The sequence below is a fragment of the Biomphalaria glabrata genome, chromosome 9, assembly GCF_947242115.1.
Source record: "Biomphalaria glabrata chromosome 9, xgBioGlab47.1, whole genome shotgun sequence".
In the NCBI taxonomy this organism is placed as follows: Eukaryota; Metazoa; Mollusca; class Gastropoda; family Planorbidae; genus Biomphalaria; species Biomphalaria glabrata.
Window position 1 is genome coordinate 28,741,319 of NC_074719.1, and position 17,283 is coordinate 28,758,601.

The window sequence follows — 17,283 nt, forward strand, 5'->3', positions numbered from 1 at the left end:
ATTTTAAAAATAAGCTGTTCACTGTAAACAAACAAACAAAAATAACAATGCTCATACGGCATGTTTCAACTGTTATAACATCCTGCTGTGCGGGTGTGTATATTGGTTATAAGTATAAAGAAAATGTAGCTTCTGTTAAACACTACTTTCTTTCAAATATTTATGCGAAAAGTGCACCACCGTCTACGAATGATTCACTTGTAAACTCAGAAAACAATGTGAATATCCCCTTTCAAAGCGAATCGAGCAAAAGTAAGGTCGTCAGTAACGCAGGTCAAATAGTAAAATATGGATTTCCTAGTACAGACAATCTCAGGTCTTACGAAGATTTTATGTTGTCTTATGATCGGAGAACAAGGACTGCTAGTTGGGTGCTGGAACATTTAACTCCAGAAAAAGTGAACCGTGTTGATGGAGTTGAAAGGTACTTAAGTTAAAATCTTAATACTTAGTCTTAACTTGATAATAGTAAATAATACTAGATTACAACTAGATTAACTAGATAGTTTAGAGTTTAGATAGTAGATCTAGATCTAGATTAGATCTAGTCTAGAATTTGAGAATCTAGACTACTATTATAATTATAGACTAGTTTATATTTTTATATTTAATATATTAAAATATAAATATATACATTTATATATGGACGTCTATATAGACTATAGACTATTAAATTATAAATATACTTTAATATATACTATTACTATAGTCTATAGCAGTGTTCCTTAAACTTTTTTGTCTGGCGGCACAGTAAAAAACTAAAAAAATTTCGCGGCACACCATGAAGAGCAATAGTTATTTTATAATAAAAAGAAAAAAAGATTTTACCTGTTTTTAAGTATTACATTTAATGTGTAAGGTGTGCCTGTTTTTGAGAGCAAATGCGATCTAATCGAGGCTCCAGAGCCGACAAACAAACTTGCATTTCATTGTCTATTGTAAAGAAGTCTCTCTCTTTTCTTAGACTTGATTTCAGTCAGTGCTGAAAATCCAAACTCACAAAACCATGAAGATGCAAATGGAAGAATTATTTTGATTGCTTTTAAACTGATTGCAGGATACAATTGAAATCCAAAACACATCCAAGCTTTTCTCGGCAAAACTTGACTTTAGAAATGCATCGTTTTTAAAATCAATGAGCTGCTCTGCTTCTTCAGTTGTCAGATTTGTAGCTTCATTGTTTCCAAAGGATAGCTGACCCATCCATATTACTTCCAACTGTTGGAAATTAATGCTGCAATGCTGACTGCAGGTGTGTCAAAGTGTCCAGAATTTCGGGGGTGATTTCTTTATTTGAAGCACATTTATTGTAAGTAGGAAAGCAGGACTCCTTTCGAGATCTTACTTTGCCACAAAGACAATTTTTCACTAAATGACTTTCAGTTTTGAGAATGCAGTGATGATGGTTTTCTATGGTCCTTGAAGACTTAAATTCAATGAATTTAATTTGTCAAATTAATCAGAGAGAAATGTCACCTTAACCCACCAGAACTCGTCATGAATAGAAAATCCAAAGTCTTTTTTTTCAGCCTCCAAGAATGAAATCAGCTCAGCCTTGAGTAGGACGACACCTTTAACACTTTTCTCCTGGAGAGCCAACGAACATTGGTGTGATACAGGAGACATTTGTAGTCTGAATCCATTGCTTCACGAGCTGAGAGAAAAGTCAGGATGCAAGCGGTTGAGATTTGATGAAATTTACAACTTCAATCACTTGATCCAGAACAAACATCAAATCTTTCGGCAAAGATTTAAAGGCAAGAGCTTCTCTGTGGATCATGCAGTGAACAATTAATACATTTGGATTTTCTTGAAGCATGGAAGGACAGCCTTCAGTGCAAACGCTGACACAGTTTTTCCACTGTAGTTTGAATAGCAAAATGTTTTTGTTCACCACTTTGACAATATCTATGCATTTGGTCGTAGTTGGTAAGTCTTTGCAAAATAAGAATTCGTTGACACATTTTTCATCCATTATGAACCGAATAAAAGCTAGCAGCTGGGCTTTGCTGCTAACATCAGTGGATTCATCAACTTGAAGAGACCACAGTAGAGACACTTCATCGCCAGTCACATCGAAGTGTTCGCAGATTTGATCTTGTAAATCTGGCGATAAATCTTCAATTCTGCACGAGATAGTATCATTTGACAAAGGAACTTTTAAAACTTTTTCTGCGGCATCGGGTCCAAGGATAGTTTCAACAACTATTGCTAAAGCTGGAGCCATGACTGATCCAGCCTCTGTGTGTGCTTTCTTGCGTTTTGCTAATAACTTTTCTGCCAGCTTTAGGTAGTTCGTAAGTTTCTTAGCTTGTTTGTTTTGTTGAGCCCTGATGTTTTCCAAGTATTCCTTCGGTTGCGCTTTTACAGCTAGGTGTTTTGTTCCCAAGTGTCTCTTCAATTTGCTTGAAACAAGCGCTTCATTCGACAGAGTTGGATTGCAGATCAGACAGAATGGCAATGGAGCATCTTCAGGTCCGAAGATATGAAACCATATCCGAAGTAATCTTCTTTGTACCTTCGTTTGGTTCCTAGCTTTTCATTTAACGCTTTCGAAGTTTCATTCTTGCTAACGTATTTCTCCATGGATAACAATGAATGGCACTTATTGATAATTTGTTATTATTGGCATACACATAAACAATTTACATGAAACACATCGCTTATTATTATCGTTACCAATTCAAGAACTGCTATGCGTCTGCTAAGGCGGTCTATATTTGAGTCAATATATGTATAGTGGACAATTCCATAACCTGAAGAGCTAACACCCCTTTCCGTCACTATGGAGCGATCCACTAGTATTACTGGTCGTTGCAAGTGGGGATGTCATCGCAACATAAAATAAACATTTAATAGTAGACAGACCTGTGTAACGCTGCACGTGTGGTGTTCTGAAAATTCCCGCGGCACACTTGCAAATCTTCGGCGGCACACTAGTGTGCCGCGGCACACAGTTTGAGAAACACTGGTCTATAGTTATAAATAAAATAGTATAGACTATATAATAATATATCTAGTCATAGTCTTTTAACTTATAATTATATATTATAGACTATTATTTATACTTTATATATTTAGATCTATACTTATAATTAATTATAGAGTAATAATTTTTATAGATATAGATCTAATTAATCTAATTTTAGAGTAAAATTGCTCTATCAAATCTATGAAATATATAATTATATCTATATAATGGAAATATGGTATGTATACTATATCCTAGTCTTAGTTACCATAGACATAGTTAAATTTCAATTTAAAGAGACTTTCTTTTTTCAGGCATTTCTACTTGTTAAAATTGTTAGTTTATAATGAACTTTATAAATGATTAATTTCCCTTTGAAATCTAGATCTTGTGTAAATATGGTGGCTGAAGTCCAAAATCTGAGATTTAAAAAAACAAACTTTTTGTGATGTGAATTGATTAGTTTAGGACATTTAAGGTGAATGTTTAAGATTGTTTAAGGAACCTTTCATTTTTATGTGCATGTGATTTTGTGAAAGTCACATGGGCAGATTTGATGAATGAACAGCTGATGTTTAGTGATTAGATTCATTAAAAATGTGTATAAAGACTGTTTGACTAGCTGTTATTTTGTTTGCTTCTGGTTGTGGTCTTTGAATTAAAATTAGTTGATCTTAAAAATCTTCATAAACTACCTCCCCAAGGCAAATGTGGCTTAGATAACTTGAATTTATTATGTTAAAAATAAGTTACCAATTAACATGACGTGATGATTTATGCATACTCATGGTGTTTTTAGGGTTTTAAATCTTTCTAGTGGTGCAGTGGATTTGTCCCATCAACTCATTGATTGAAGTATGATTGAAATAATTCTTATTTATCAGTTCAAACACAAAGCATGAGCCTTCTGCTGACTTACAATTATAAACTCATTGAAAAAGATATTGTCTGATAAATTTTTGTTGTGCAATATTGTAACACAACACTAGCTGACTTTCTATAAATTTTGTTTTGGCCAGATTAATTATGCACATTTAAAGAAAGAAAAGTTACTTTATATAATATAATGACTATATACTACTTAGATCTAATTAAAGAAATGTTGGTAAAACTTTCGATTAAAGGCCTCTTTTGAAGAATGTTACGCAAGGTTACGAAATGTCTTGTATTCTGTAAATAGAGTTGATCTGTATGCATTCATTTTGATCCTCCTAAATATATTTGTAACCATTCGTAGTCAGTTGTTATATTGTTATATTTCTGGTGGTGGTGCAGAAGGGGTAGTAGTGTTTATGTAGTCAGCCAACACAAATTGACCCAGGCCAAAGCTAGATGAGTGGTCAACTGGGACGAGCAGCGATGGTCAATTGCAATGACTGGAGAAGTTTCTAGAGACATCTAAAGTGAACACTGCTCATGCTAGTCATCTCTGATGTAGTCATGTGATCAACCAGAATGGTCAAGTACATTCTGTCGGTTTCTGGAAGGCCAGCGGGGGACCCTGTATACATCAAGACAGTTCACTACAGACAACATGGTTCAGTGTGGTTCTGTATAGCACATTATGATGGTGCAGTGAAAAAAGTCAGTCCTGAACAGTTAAACCCAGTACAAGTCCGGGATAAAGTGGAGAAGCCATGGGAATTAGATAGAGTGGCTTGAGAGTTGATACGTGGTATGGTAATTAAAGGTGAAATATTTGTACAGCCAGTGTTACATATGGCAATTTCTAAAGTATTGGCTGTGATTTATTGAACATTTAAGTTTTAAGTTACTTTGGAGCCCTGAGTTGTTAATTTCTTTGAGTTGGTAGTGTCGTTTAGAGCAGTTTGTAGAGACTGGATAGTGAGAGCCGTTACAATAATATAAGGTCTGACTTGAATAATTTATTAACAAACATTTACTTAAATTACTTAATTTTGTTCTCTCAAGGTCAAAATTGAAATTTCTAGAGGATGAATCCATTCATGGTTACCATAGAGCCACAAATAAAGATTATTTAGGAAGTGGCTATGATAGAGGCCACTTAGCTGCCGCAGCCAATCACAGACAATCATTAAATGCCATGAGCCAGACATTTCTGCTTTCCAATATAGCACCTCAGGTTTGTTTGACTTAAATAACAGTTTGTGAATAAATTTGAGCTCTTTTACTTTTTCAGAAATACTGGACTAGACAACACTTTATAAAGCCAAATTAAAATGGTACAAATGTTTTTTGTTTGCTTTTTACAAACATAAGATGCAGTCCATTTTTTAGTGGCCCCTATAGGGAAAAGTCACTATTTAGTATTGTCTTCTTTATCATGTTTGGATCTAAAAAAAAAACTAAAATCACTATTAAAATTCTGCTTATGTCTTGCTCAACATAGACTTAATGGCTACTTTTTATCTTCAAAATAGTTTTTACATACTAGTTCTCCATTTTGAAAACGGAGATTCTTAAATCTAATTTTTTTATACCAAGCATGATAGTCATAAGAAAAGTGAATAAACATATAGTTTTGTATTCTGTGACTTAAGAACTATTTTCTTTTTAGTCAAATAAATATAAGCTTAGTATTTCTTTTTGAGCTACAGATACTTAACGTCTTTCAAAATCTTACATTTAAAAACAAGCAACTGTGTTTGCATATTATATGCACATAGGTATATGCATTTTTAAAACAAGTATTCAAAGACAGTTTGCACTAATCCACAACTATTCATTGTACTTTGGTCCGAGTTGAAGTAACCTAAAGAAAGAGGAATGAGGGAAACTGTGAGGCTGCCAACACATTTGTGTGACACATACTACCTTGTTAATCTTGTTGACATTGACATTAGTACATCATTAGCATCAACAAAAGGGGCTCATTAATCTGAAGGAATGATTGAATGTTTTAACATTGTAGTAAATTTATTTGCCAGTTTCACATAGCCTGCTGTGACATTATATCCTAAAGAAAAATGCTGTGTTGTGTTTTAATCTGGAAAGTCTGACCTCAGTGTTGATTCAGAAAGTTTATTATACTTATGTTTTTCCTCAACATTCATCTTTTGTAGGGTTTTTCTTATTTAGGGTTGATAATGATTACATACACAAAAGAGAACTTAAACTGACCACCAGCTGCGTTGGATGTAGCAAAATATGTAGATAATAGCTACTGACTGCCTACTGCACTTCTCTCTAATCTTCAGACATGATGACAAACCTTATTGTTAACTGCTTGTTAAAACATGGCCTCTCCATTAGAAATTATGGTTAGAGAAAAACCATGCTAAGTTCATAGACATATGTCTCATGAACCAAAGAATGATTGCTTCATAGTGCTTTGTATTGTATATTATTTCTTTATTAGGGTTACTATCAATTGCTTATTTTAATTTTCTACTTGTATCACATGATGTTCAAGTCCAATAAGTCAAATCATTTAAATATAGTTTATTCTAAAACATATTTCATGTTATCTTGTTTGGTGTACATTACACATGTTCTGTTTATTTAATAGGTCGGAGCAGGATTCAATAGAGATTCATGGAATTCTTTAGAGAAGTATGTTCGGGCTTTAGCCAGGAAGAACAAGAATGTTTATGTTTGTACTGGTCCTTTGTTTTTACCCAGGTAAGGCATTTTTAGACAAAAAAGTTTTAGAGAAAAAATATAAAATGAAAATGTGGTCTTCCAACATGAGAAACCACTATTAAGCAAAGAAGTAATGCTTTCAAACATACATGTCAATTACTGACACCAAGACCAGTCAACTGATGCAGCACTTTAAGTCTCTCTTGATTGATTAGTAAAGAGCTTGTTGATCTAATAGAAAATCTGGTTTGAATCTTTATAAATTCAAGATAGTTTGCTTGTTATGTTTTCTTAATAAAACATTTGGAAAGTAGTATAGATCAGATCTAGTTGTAATGAATAAAGTATTTGAAAATAACCTAAGTAAATTGACGAAGAGAATTATTTGACATGGTTTTATACTATCTAAGTTTTCACTGGGGTTTCACTAGACTTCTTAATATTGGTCCTTATATATATCACTAAACCTATCCCTTAGTCTGTTGGACCTTTGGAGCACCACATATAATCTATTGACTGTCTTTCTCCAGTCCTTTCTGTCTTTTGTCTAGACTAGTCACTTTCAATGACTGGCCTGTCCATTCTTTAATGTTGTCTTCTCATCACTTTCTCTGTCTGCCTCTTCTTCTTTTCCCTGGTACTGTTTCCTACAGGGAAGTTATTGCCAGCCCCAAGGATCTCATTATATGGCCATACAGTTTAAGTTTGCTTTTTTTTTTTTTTCCCAGTGGTCAGTAGGTCATCGTGGGGCCCAATAACCATTGTGATCTGTTTTGAATTTCCTCATTGTGAAGCAATCTTTTGTAAATTAGAAACAGTAGTGTGCCTAAGATTGTTCCTTGAGGTACACCTTAGTTTACTATTATTAGTGTTGATTTGGAGCCATTTATTATTACAGTTTGTTCTCTTCTTATCATTATCAACTAACTTCATTTGAGTGAGGGCTTGGGAGGCTCAAATCTTCTCTTGCAAAAGCCCTGGACAGAAACCCTGCTGTTTTGTGTAATGCATACATGTCACCATACAGGTTTAGATTTGTGGTTTCCAGATGGAGATCAGCAAGTCTGGGGCAGTCAAAAAGAATATGAGACATTGTTTTCTCTTCTTTCCTGCAGCAGGGGCACTGTGAGTCAGAGTTTGGCCTTAGCCATGAGAAATATGAGCCAACAGGACAGTGGCCTGTCCTGCACTGTGCTACAATAACTTACTCAGGCCTAGACAGCCTCCACCATGGGGAAGTGTGGTTAGGGCGCCTCAGACTCTGCAGGCTTTTTCGGATTTGTCGCAGCACTCAAACCTTTTTTTATTCTATTTTTTGGATTGTAGCCAGAGCATGATGAAAACTCACAGTCTGCTTGGTGGGTGATGCTAGCCCTCCCTGGTGGGCCTAGGAGTCAGCAATGGTGTTGCCAGTGAGTCAGAGCCAAGAAACTTGATGTAGGCTCCATAGCCTGCTCTTCCAGAGTATTGATGCAGACCCATCAGTATATACAAAAATGGCACTGGGCTTGGAGGCATTGATGGTCTCCAGTGCTAGAATTTGAAAGTTGTTTGATGAATGCCTTAGCTTAGTGTCGTTAGTGTCTACTACTTTCAAGCCTATGTTTGGGTCTTTGGGTGACACTAAGGGGGAAGGGGATGAAATCATGGAATGTTTTTTCTGTTGGTGGAGAGGCCAGCTTTATCAGATAGTCTAGTTCTCTAGTGGCATGATGCATAAAAGACTGCATCAGGATACATCTTCTGCATCTCCAACCATCCACTAGTTTTCTAGCTGGAAGGTATTCATCCAGCCTTTTATACCACTCAAAGTAAAGCAAGTTAGTATTGACTGTTCCTTCCTAATGTTTAGTGGACCTACATTAGCCTTTTTTTCAGCTGCATTTACTGGGCTTGTCCTAAAGGTTTCACAGACAAATCTTAGTGTTTGGGACTGTATCTTATTGAGCTACGGCATCCTAGAGCCATAAATGTGCACATGGAGACTGTTGTCTGTGATCAGGCTGCTCCAATATACAATGATCGAAGCATGTCTGATCAGGCTCCCCACTTCGTGGATGCCAGCTTCCGCACAATGCAAAGTTTCCCTGAGGCCTTTCTTACAACATCCTGGATGTGCTCACACATTTTTAGTTTGTGATCAGTTACACAAGGTACTTGGCTAGCTCCTCCATGCTGAGAGCCACTCCATTAAGGGAGAGCCGGAAAGGCTGCCTGAAAATGCCAGTCCCTATCAGGAAATCCTGAATACATTGATGCAAACCAATAATGCCAAAGACTATATTTTCATTTTTTAAGCAAGCTATGGTGGTGAACTTTGCCAAATGCCTTAGAAAAATCTAATAGCATGGTGTTTATTTGCTCATTATTATCTAGTCCCTTTGAAAAATCACCAATTAGTCCTATAAGTTGAGTTTCACATGACCTATATGTCCAAAAACCATGTTGTTATGGAGCGAGGATATTATGTATGTTTATATGAATGATTTATGCTGTTGCTACATATTATGTGTTCCAGTACATGTGATGCTGGTTAGTGATACTGGTCTGTAGTTTCCCTAATCAGATTTATCTCTTTTTTTTAAATATGTTAGTTGCATTAGCTTCTTTCCAGTCCCTCATTCCCCAACCCTGATTAAGGGAAGCCTAAAATGTATTTTGATCACTGGGGCTAGCTCAGGGTTTAGTTCTTTGATCAATCTTGCTGGAATACCATCAGGTCTAGATCGATGCTTTATTGGGTTTTATGCTAGCTAATAGATTTGGATCCCTTTTTCTTGTATATCTATATCTCCAATGTTTTTGACTTGGTTTAAGCTAAGCAAATTGTCTTTGTCTCCTGGGCCCAAGAATGCTGATGCAAAGTATTTATTTAAAATGTTAGCTTTAATTTTGTTATCATTATGGAGCATTTCCTTTTCTTAGATTTAATGTTAGGCCATACATTTTTATGGTTATCCACAGATATTACTTTGTTTATGTATTCACTCTGCAAATGTCTGCTAACTTTTTGGGTTAGGTGTAAGCAAAAGTACCACTCATTGGACAAGATATCTCTTAAACTGTCAGACGGATTCACATGAAATATGGTACACAGGTTCCTTTTACATCCTAGGTGCTCACTAAAAACTGGTTTTGACAGATTTGCAACCAGTTAACCGCAATTTGTGAGAAACCACAAACGTTTGTTTGTTTGTTTTTTCAGTATTTCCCCAAAAGGCAGCAGTCTATGTATAAAGCATTTTTAAATATTGCACAAATTTCATATTTTTAAAGGAAGTTTAAAAGCAAGTCTTGTAACAGGTACTATTTAGCCTTATGTCATTTCCGCTTCCTTTTAGTCATAATCTAAATAAAAAAACAAAAATAATCCTTATAGCATTAAAATTAAAAAGATAAGTCTAGAATAGTCTAGATTCTTATGATTTAAGAACATAGATAAAATGTTTAAAACTTACCATAGATGCTATATATAGATTCAAAATCTGAAGAGTATGTGGTCATCAATTGGAGGATCCTTTAGACCAGTGATGAGCAAAATTTTTGAGGAGCGGGCCAAAGAATTAAAGATTTTTTTTTGTTTCATTACAATAAAAAGAAAAATGTTTTTGTTAGCTATGTAAAATGTTTTACATTTTTCGGATGTTCCTTCAGAGTTGAAGATAATTTACTTCCTAGTCCAAACCTCCCGCAGGGCAATGAGGGATATGAGTGCGCAGGGTTTGAACCCCGGACCATTGATAAGTCAGAACAATAGTCCAGCACGCAAACCGCACGCCCAGGCAGCCATCCTATATGATTTTAGTGAAAAATATTTTTTTCATTATAAGTATTTTAAACTTTAAGAAATGAAATTTAGGCCACTAAATCATATTTTGTTTTATTACTTTTCCAGAAAAGAGGCAGATGGCAAACTCTATGTCAGATATGAAGTGATTGGGGAGAATCACGTAGCAGTGCCCACACATTTTTTCAAGGTACTTCTGTACTTTAAGACTGGTCACTAATTGAATTCGGCCTATTGGTAACTGATTTGTGCACGAGACTGGGAATGTGTAGAATACTGTAGCAGTCCCTTCACCTATCCTTTAGTTTGTTTGACCATTGGGGTACCACACTAGATATGTTGACCATCTTTCCCATTCCTCTGTCTTTTGCTTTGGGTAAAATCTCTTTCAATGACAAGCCCATTCATTATGTTGTCTTCCCATTGTTTTCTCTGTCTGCCTCTTTTTCCCTGGTACAAGTACTGTTCCTGAAAAAAAGTCTTTGTAAGCTCTGAGTGATATGGCCACAGAGTTGTTTTTTTTTTACAGTAGTTAGCAGGTCATCATGGGGTCCAATCGCTGTATTATTCCTGATCTAATCTCTTTATTTGTGATGCGATCTCTGTATGTTATACCTAGGATACCTCTTGTCAGTGTCCAAGATTCGCAAGCTTATAAGAATGTGTCTGTGACCAGGAAAAACATTAGTCTCGTTTTAGCGTCGAGGGCTATGCCTTTGTCTTTCCAGATTGTTATGAGTTTAGCAAGTGCTGCCATGGACTGTGCCATTCTGGCCAGTAGTTCAGGTTTGGTTCCTTCATTTGAAATGATAGTTCAAAGGTATTTAAAACTAATGACACTGTTAGCTTTTCACCCCCAATACTGATGTCTCTTTTAATCAATTATATAACACAAAAAAAGTCCTTTTAAAACTATAATCTTGTTTATTAGCTTTCACGCCCTCTAAAGATACCCACTTACCCACAATATCCATCTTTGAAGGCCACTGGTACAGTCTCTATTTATTAGTCTAATTTACAGAGCTATTATTTTAATTTAACTACAAGCCATCATGTTAAGCATGTAGAGTATGTAGTACAAAATATTTATGATGACACCTATGTGAATAAAAGATCAAATTTGGATACAAAATAATGTGTTTATTACCAGTTTAATAAATTATGGAATCATCTACAATTATGTAACAGTAACAAAAAACAAACTTTATGTATTATAATTTGACTTAACCAGTGTTGCATTCCACCAGCAACCTACCTAGTTGTAATAAAAGATTTTAGATAGAGATATACCGGTACTAATATCAATTTTTTTGTTTGTCCAGGTCTTAGTTGTAGAAAATAGCCAGGGCCAGTTTGAGCTGCAATCTTATGTAATGCCGAATCAGCCTTTACCTGAAGTTCGACTACAGAACTATTTGGTTCCACTAGAAGTCATTGAGAGAGCTGCTGGTTTACTCTTCTTCCAAAATATTCCCAAAAAAATGTTTACAAAAATTAATGCCAGACAGACTCCTTAGAATCTAGTAAATGAGACTGATATGTTTGATTAAATTGTTAATTAGCTCTTTGTGTTTCAATGTTTCTTTATTCACTAGACTGTGTAAGGGATTGAACAATTTACTTAGGTGAACTGCTAAATGTATGATGTAATGGTTGTAGCCTTTGTGGTCAAACTATTAATTGCTCCTTTTCAATGTTTGAATGTTTTTCTGTAGCTATTGAGGTTTTTGGTGTGGGATCACTAGTACTGGGCTTTATCCGGGAAGTGGGGTTATCTACGAAGATCTGATTTATGAATGTGTGAACATGTACTATTTACATTAGATTTTTACCAAATAATTAAATTTTTACTACCTTTACTATTTTAACTGTGAATAGACCTTTATTTTAATGATATGACTATAGAATTTGGCCCTTGTTGTTTAGAGAGAGAGTACATGGCCTAAATTGTGCCGATGTGCCTAAAATCAAATCAAATCACTAGTCCCATGCTTTCTCACCTGAGCTTGGGACTGGTTATGGTGCAGCTGTTCTTAGAAGACCTGGGTACCAGGTACTGTGGCACCAGTTGGGTAGAGGCTGTGGAAGTTGCTATAACTGCTCTCCAAGGTGAAAGATTGCTGCTCTAAGTCTCAAATGACCAAACACTCACCAAACTACTGGTACAGGAAAAATGATGTGTCCTAGTACCCTAGACAATTTTTTTTATTACAAACAGTACACAGCAGAATGAAGAAATATGTTCTGTATGAGGAAATTTGGTAGCAGTGAAATTCTACTTGTGGAATAGTACCAAAAATGTGTTTCAAATCTACATACTTTATTAAGATGTCTGAAATACTGGCCCCAAGATAAACCCTTTGGAATAGAAACTGCTGCACAGTCCATCTCAGAAATATGACATTATCTGAACCCTCCAATAGTGATATTGAGTGGAAAGCGTGGTCGAGAGGCCAAGTGCGCTTGAACTTGGCTTGTCTACCTAGAAGGGGGCTCGAGGTTCGACACCCGACTCGGGCAGAGTTGTGTTTACTGAGCACCTAAAGGCAGCACGGAAAACCAACTCCTAGATACCCCCTCCCCCCCACTGGTCCACAAATGAGATTGGACCAAAGCGCTCTGAGCATGCTATAAGCATGAAAAGTAGTGCTATATAAAAGCTATAAATATAAATATATATATATATGACCAAAAAATTGTATACACAAGGAAAATTATTTAACAGAGTTTGATAGTAGCTGTAATATGTTTGTGTTTGTACCACACCAGCTGATAGGCAGCTGTGAGTTTGTAATTGGAAAAATTCAATTTTAAAGAGTCCCATAAGTAGCCTTTGTCCTATAATTTTTTAGCAATGAGTTAATTGGTATACATAGACATTACTACAAACAAAAAAAACCCCAGTAAGTTTTGCACCTAGATCAAGAAGGCTATGGTGAAAGAAAGGGATTTTCAATGAAGCTTTTAATTTTTAAATTCTTAAAGTGACAGATGAGCAGTAAAAAAAAAGGATTTTAAACAATTGAAAAAGTGTTGGGGGGGGGGGGGGTAGTGTTGCTAGAAACTTTTAAATAAGATTTGCAGAATGCTGTTGGGTTTCATTTGCATTTCACAAGTTGAGATCATTTCAACATTGTTTAAGTAGCTGTATTTACAGTTTTAAAGAAAAAAACAAACAAGTCAAATTGTTTTTGCTTGTTCTATTTATTAGCAATGAAATGTTAATCCTAAGCTTCTTGATCTTATGATGATAACATTTGAGCATCAAACATGAGATTGTGACATATATAGAGACTAGATCTGACTAAACAAATATGTGACCTTGCTACCAGTCAGAGTTGAGTTTGTGCTAGAGAGGGAGGGAGGGGACTGAACCTTTTGTTGTCAGACCACAGGTTCAGTAAAATAGACCAGAACATCTTTAATATCACTAAGAACATTATGTTCAATAATATCTGATTAATTTTTAGAAGTGATTATGAATTTTTAAAAAGTGACTTTTAAAAAAAAAATGTTGAAAGTCATTCAAAAGAACAGAGTGACGTGAACCAAAAGGTCAATTCTGATGTTCACTTTTGTGTTGTATAGAGCAGACAAAGATCAAAAATATTTTCATTGTGTTGGATGCTCTCTTCCTAAGTAACAAAGTGGGGGTGCAGTGATAGATGCTAGCTACTAGGGTGTAATAGACAAAATAATGCTACACACTGAATGATTACATTCAACTAAACCCTGGAGTGGGGAGAGAATGTGTTATACAACACATATACAGAACCCAGTCCAAGATAGTACAATCAATGTTTTGTACACACAGCAATAGGTCAAGTTGAATTCCAGTAGAAAGCAAGGAGAAGAAACTGTGCACCAAGAAGAGTCAGTGCAGTGCACTCAATTCTCCAGACTGTATTGGAATGAAATAGAATTGATTCTAAACCACAATCTTCAACATAAAACTAAAAATATCCTAGATCCACATTATGCTGGGTAACAAGATGGCATAGATGTGTTAGTCACAGAAACATTCAAAGTGCAGCTGAACTGTAGTGTTCACCTCATTGGTTTATTGAACATGCATAGTTCATGGACCTTGGTAACCATTTCAATGTGTCACAACAGGTGAACAAAATGTTCAAGTAAATATGTTCAACTTTCAAGACATTATAGGTCCAATGAATAAACGTTCTCTACAGTGGGTGAGTGTCCATTCATGTCTAATGTATACACATAAAGAAAAGCACAATTCTAAGTCAGGAAATGAAGCAAGCTGGAAGAATGAATCAAAGTTCAATCCAAACACTAGATTGTGACTCTAGTAGAACTATGAGATGGGAGAGAAATCTATTTTCTTTGAAAATAAAATAAAATGATCAAGAAACACAAGATAGCAAAGTTGTTGGTTCAATGGAACAAACAAATGGGGAAGGGAGGGGGGGGGGTTAAAAAAAAGTAAAATATGCACTAGTTTTGGCTTCCCAAATGCCTTCTCTGTAATATGTAATGGACCAAAGACTGAATTCATTTTGAATTCATAGGTATGAACTATCTATATAATTTATGGTCATTTGTATTTTCATAATTTATATATACTTTCATGAAATGGTTTTACCTAGCTGAATAATAGCTAAACATATAGATACAAATATATGCTGTATTTTAATCATTTTAACATATGGAATTATTGATTATTGTAAAACAAAAAAAAAAGACTGAAGAAAAGAATTAAATTTCACACAACAATGTTGAAATAAAAAAAACCTACATAATTTTAAAGTTTGAAAGTTCAATATTATCAATCCAGGAATAAAAATGCAGCAAAAACAATTGGGTGCAACAATTGGATAATTGATAAGAACACAATACAACTTTCTAAAGTTACATCCCTTGTAGCACCCACATTTAACAGTATAAAACATTCCAAGTTACCTCCCTTGAGGCACTGGTAGGGATATAGTTCCTAGCAATACAACAAACTGTTTCCATGGGAAAGTCAAATGCATACTGAGTGAAAACAAGGCTAAATGGTTTAACATATACATAGATAGATAGTTTCAAGAATGAATTCAACCACTACATGACAATGTTCAATTAAAATAAATACATGTTCAATAGTACAATAATCCCAACAGCATCAAAAGCATAAAATAATAGTAGAAACAATAAGAACATTTAAAAATTTTACTTAAAGAATTAATCAGCTGGAAATATGAACTCATATTTGTGAATACTTGAATGGCTAGCAAAAAAACAATGATAGCTTTAAACCAATTAAAACTAAGCCAGGAAATAGCGAGTCTTTTCTTGGTGCACATCACATGCTAAACATCTTAGTGGTTGGCAATAGAAACCTTTGTATCAAGCACAGTAGTTGATCACTAGACAGTCAATACATAAATATGTGGGCAATGTATTTGCTCATGGTGTTTGTCAGAGCTTTGTTCTTTCAATATTTACACTTTTAGATTGAACAACTGCATTCTAGACAAAGTTGTTCCTAAGAAGTTCTATACATTAAACAATTGAGGGATTTCCTTATTCCATTCTGTGACTCAGAGTCCTAGAAAGTTGCTTTCCTCCAAAAAACAAACAAACAATGTGTGCACAAATACAATCTGTACATCTGTTTACAAACTGTGTCTATAGACTAGTCACATAGTCTTGGTTCAAACCAACAAGAAACAAAGCATTGCACAGGTTGAAGAGAAGTGCAGGGTCAAGAATTGACTTCCTACACATGACTGGACTGTACAGTCTATGTCTAGATCATTTCTAAGTGTCCATGGTGTTTTGAATGTTCGGTGTAGTGTAGTAACAGCTACATATAGGTTTTGTTCATAGTGTACAGGCAGAAATAATTAGGTGTGTGGCTCGATGTTAAATTAAAATATTACATTTTCAAATCTTACAAACTCAATACCTTGACAGTCTTGTATTTAGTTATATGTCTAATAAAACTCAAACTCTAGCTTTATCATTGATATAGATGAATTATCTATTGTGAGCTAATTTTACATTACAATTTGATAAACATATATATATATATATATATATGTTTATATATTGAACATTCCTCTAACACTGAAACTTGTCTTTCTCCTAGTAAGTATTTATGTCATTGTGTTCTGTTAGTTATACTTTAACATCAGGTTGTCAAAGTTAAATGCCATTCTACTTCTAAATATCAGTTAACACCAACCTATTTTCCAGACACCTGTAAAGGAAATAAGCCTCTCATAAGTAAAAAAAAACAACAACAACAACAACAAATTCTAAGTTAAACAATAGAAATCCCATAACCCCCTAGAAGACAGCATTCTCTTATTCTAACACCTTCAGGTAAGTGACAGGAACTTTCCCACGCTGAGAACCACGTTCTGCCATCAACCAATCTGGATCTAGGCCTTGAACTCTATACACCATAATCAACTAGCAAATACAACAAGAAAAAAAAATGTTTAAAATTATAAGATACAAATTAGAATAGTTTCATTATTTAAAATGGTAAATATTAAAAGCAGATTAATCATTCATAAATATTTTCCATATTTGAATGTGTTTTGAATGAATAATATACATATGAAAATGTTTGAACTTTAAATAATTAATAATGAGCAGCTTTTGAGTTGTTTTGTTTTATTGTTACAATGCATATATAGATTTTCTGTGAAACAAAATGTTAAAGGAAACAAAAAAGAAGTGCCTATTTTATGGTTGAATAAAAAGTGCATCTAATATTCTTACAACTATTAATGATTCTGCTCTGAACACTGAAAGAGGCATGAAAGTGTACATTAGGCTTACAAAAGATATTTTAAAAATGAAGTCATTTTTTTTTTACTAAATGGCCAAAGTTGCAGACAATTTCTTGAAAGTCATTGACCTTAAACTTGTTTTAATTTTTAAACAAGAAAAACATAAAAAATGCTTTCAAAATTCCTAGTTAACTCTTTCAGCCTGTTTTGCC

General features: G+C 34.6%; 2 protein-coding genes across 6 annotated transcripts in view; one reads left to right on the plus strand and one right to left on the minus strand.

The window, feature by feature from the left end:
• Positions 1-47: 47 nt before the first annotated feature.
• On the plus strand, positions 48-11,885 carry LOC106056744 (endonuclease G, mitochondrial-like). Its single transcript, XM_013213585.2, has 5 exons — positions 48-424; positions 4,904-5,075; positions 6,462-6,574; positions 10,431-10,512; positions 11,645-11,885. The coding sequence occupies exons 1-5, from the start codon at positions 48-50 to the stop codon at positions 11,837-11,839; spliced, it is 939 nt and encodes a 312-aa protein (XP_013069039.1). The 3' UTR covers positions 11,840-11,885.
• Positions 11,886-13,507: 1,622 nt separating this feature from the next.
• Positions 13,508-17,283, minus strand: part of LOC106056742 (endophilin-B1-like) — a 31,657-nt gene continuing 27,881 nt past the window's right edge. For all 5 annotated transcript variants that reach the window (XM_056042792.1, XM_013213581.2, XM_056042791.1 and 2 more), the window contains one exon: positions 13,508-16,745. In XM_056042792.1, coding sequence (XP_055898767.1) covers positions 16,638-16,745 — 108 coding nt within the window. In that variant the 3' untranslated portion in view covers positions 13,508-16,637. The remainder of the gene's footprint in view (positions 16,746-17,283) is intronic.

What these genes read in the sequence shown, in the direction of transcription:
- LOC106056744 (XM_013213585.2), top strand. Translation starts at nt 48, where the DNA reads ATGCTCATACGGCATGTTTCAACTGTTATAACATCCTGCTGTGCGGGT. An exon ending in CGTGTTGATGGAGTTGAAAG is followed by an intron (nt 425 to 4,903) that starts GTACTTAAGTTA and finishes TGTTCTCTCAAG; the next exon opens with GTCAAAATTGAAATTTCTAG. An exon ending in TTTCCAATATAGCACCTCAG is followed by an intron (nt 5,076 to 6,461) that starts GTTTGTTTGACT and finishes TTTATTTAATAG; the next exon opens with GTCGGAGCAGGATTCAATAG.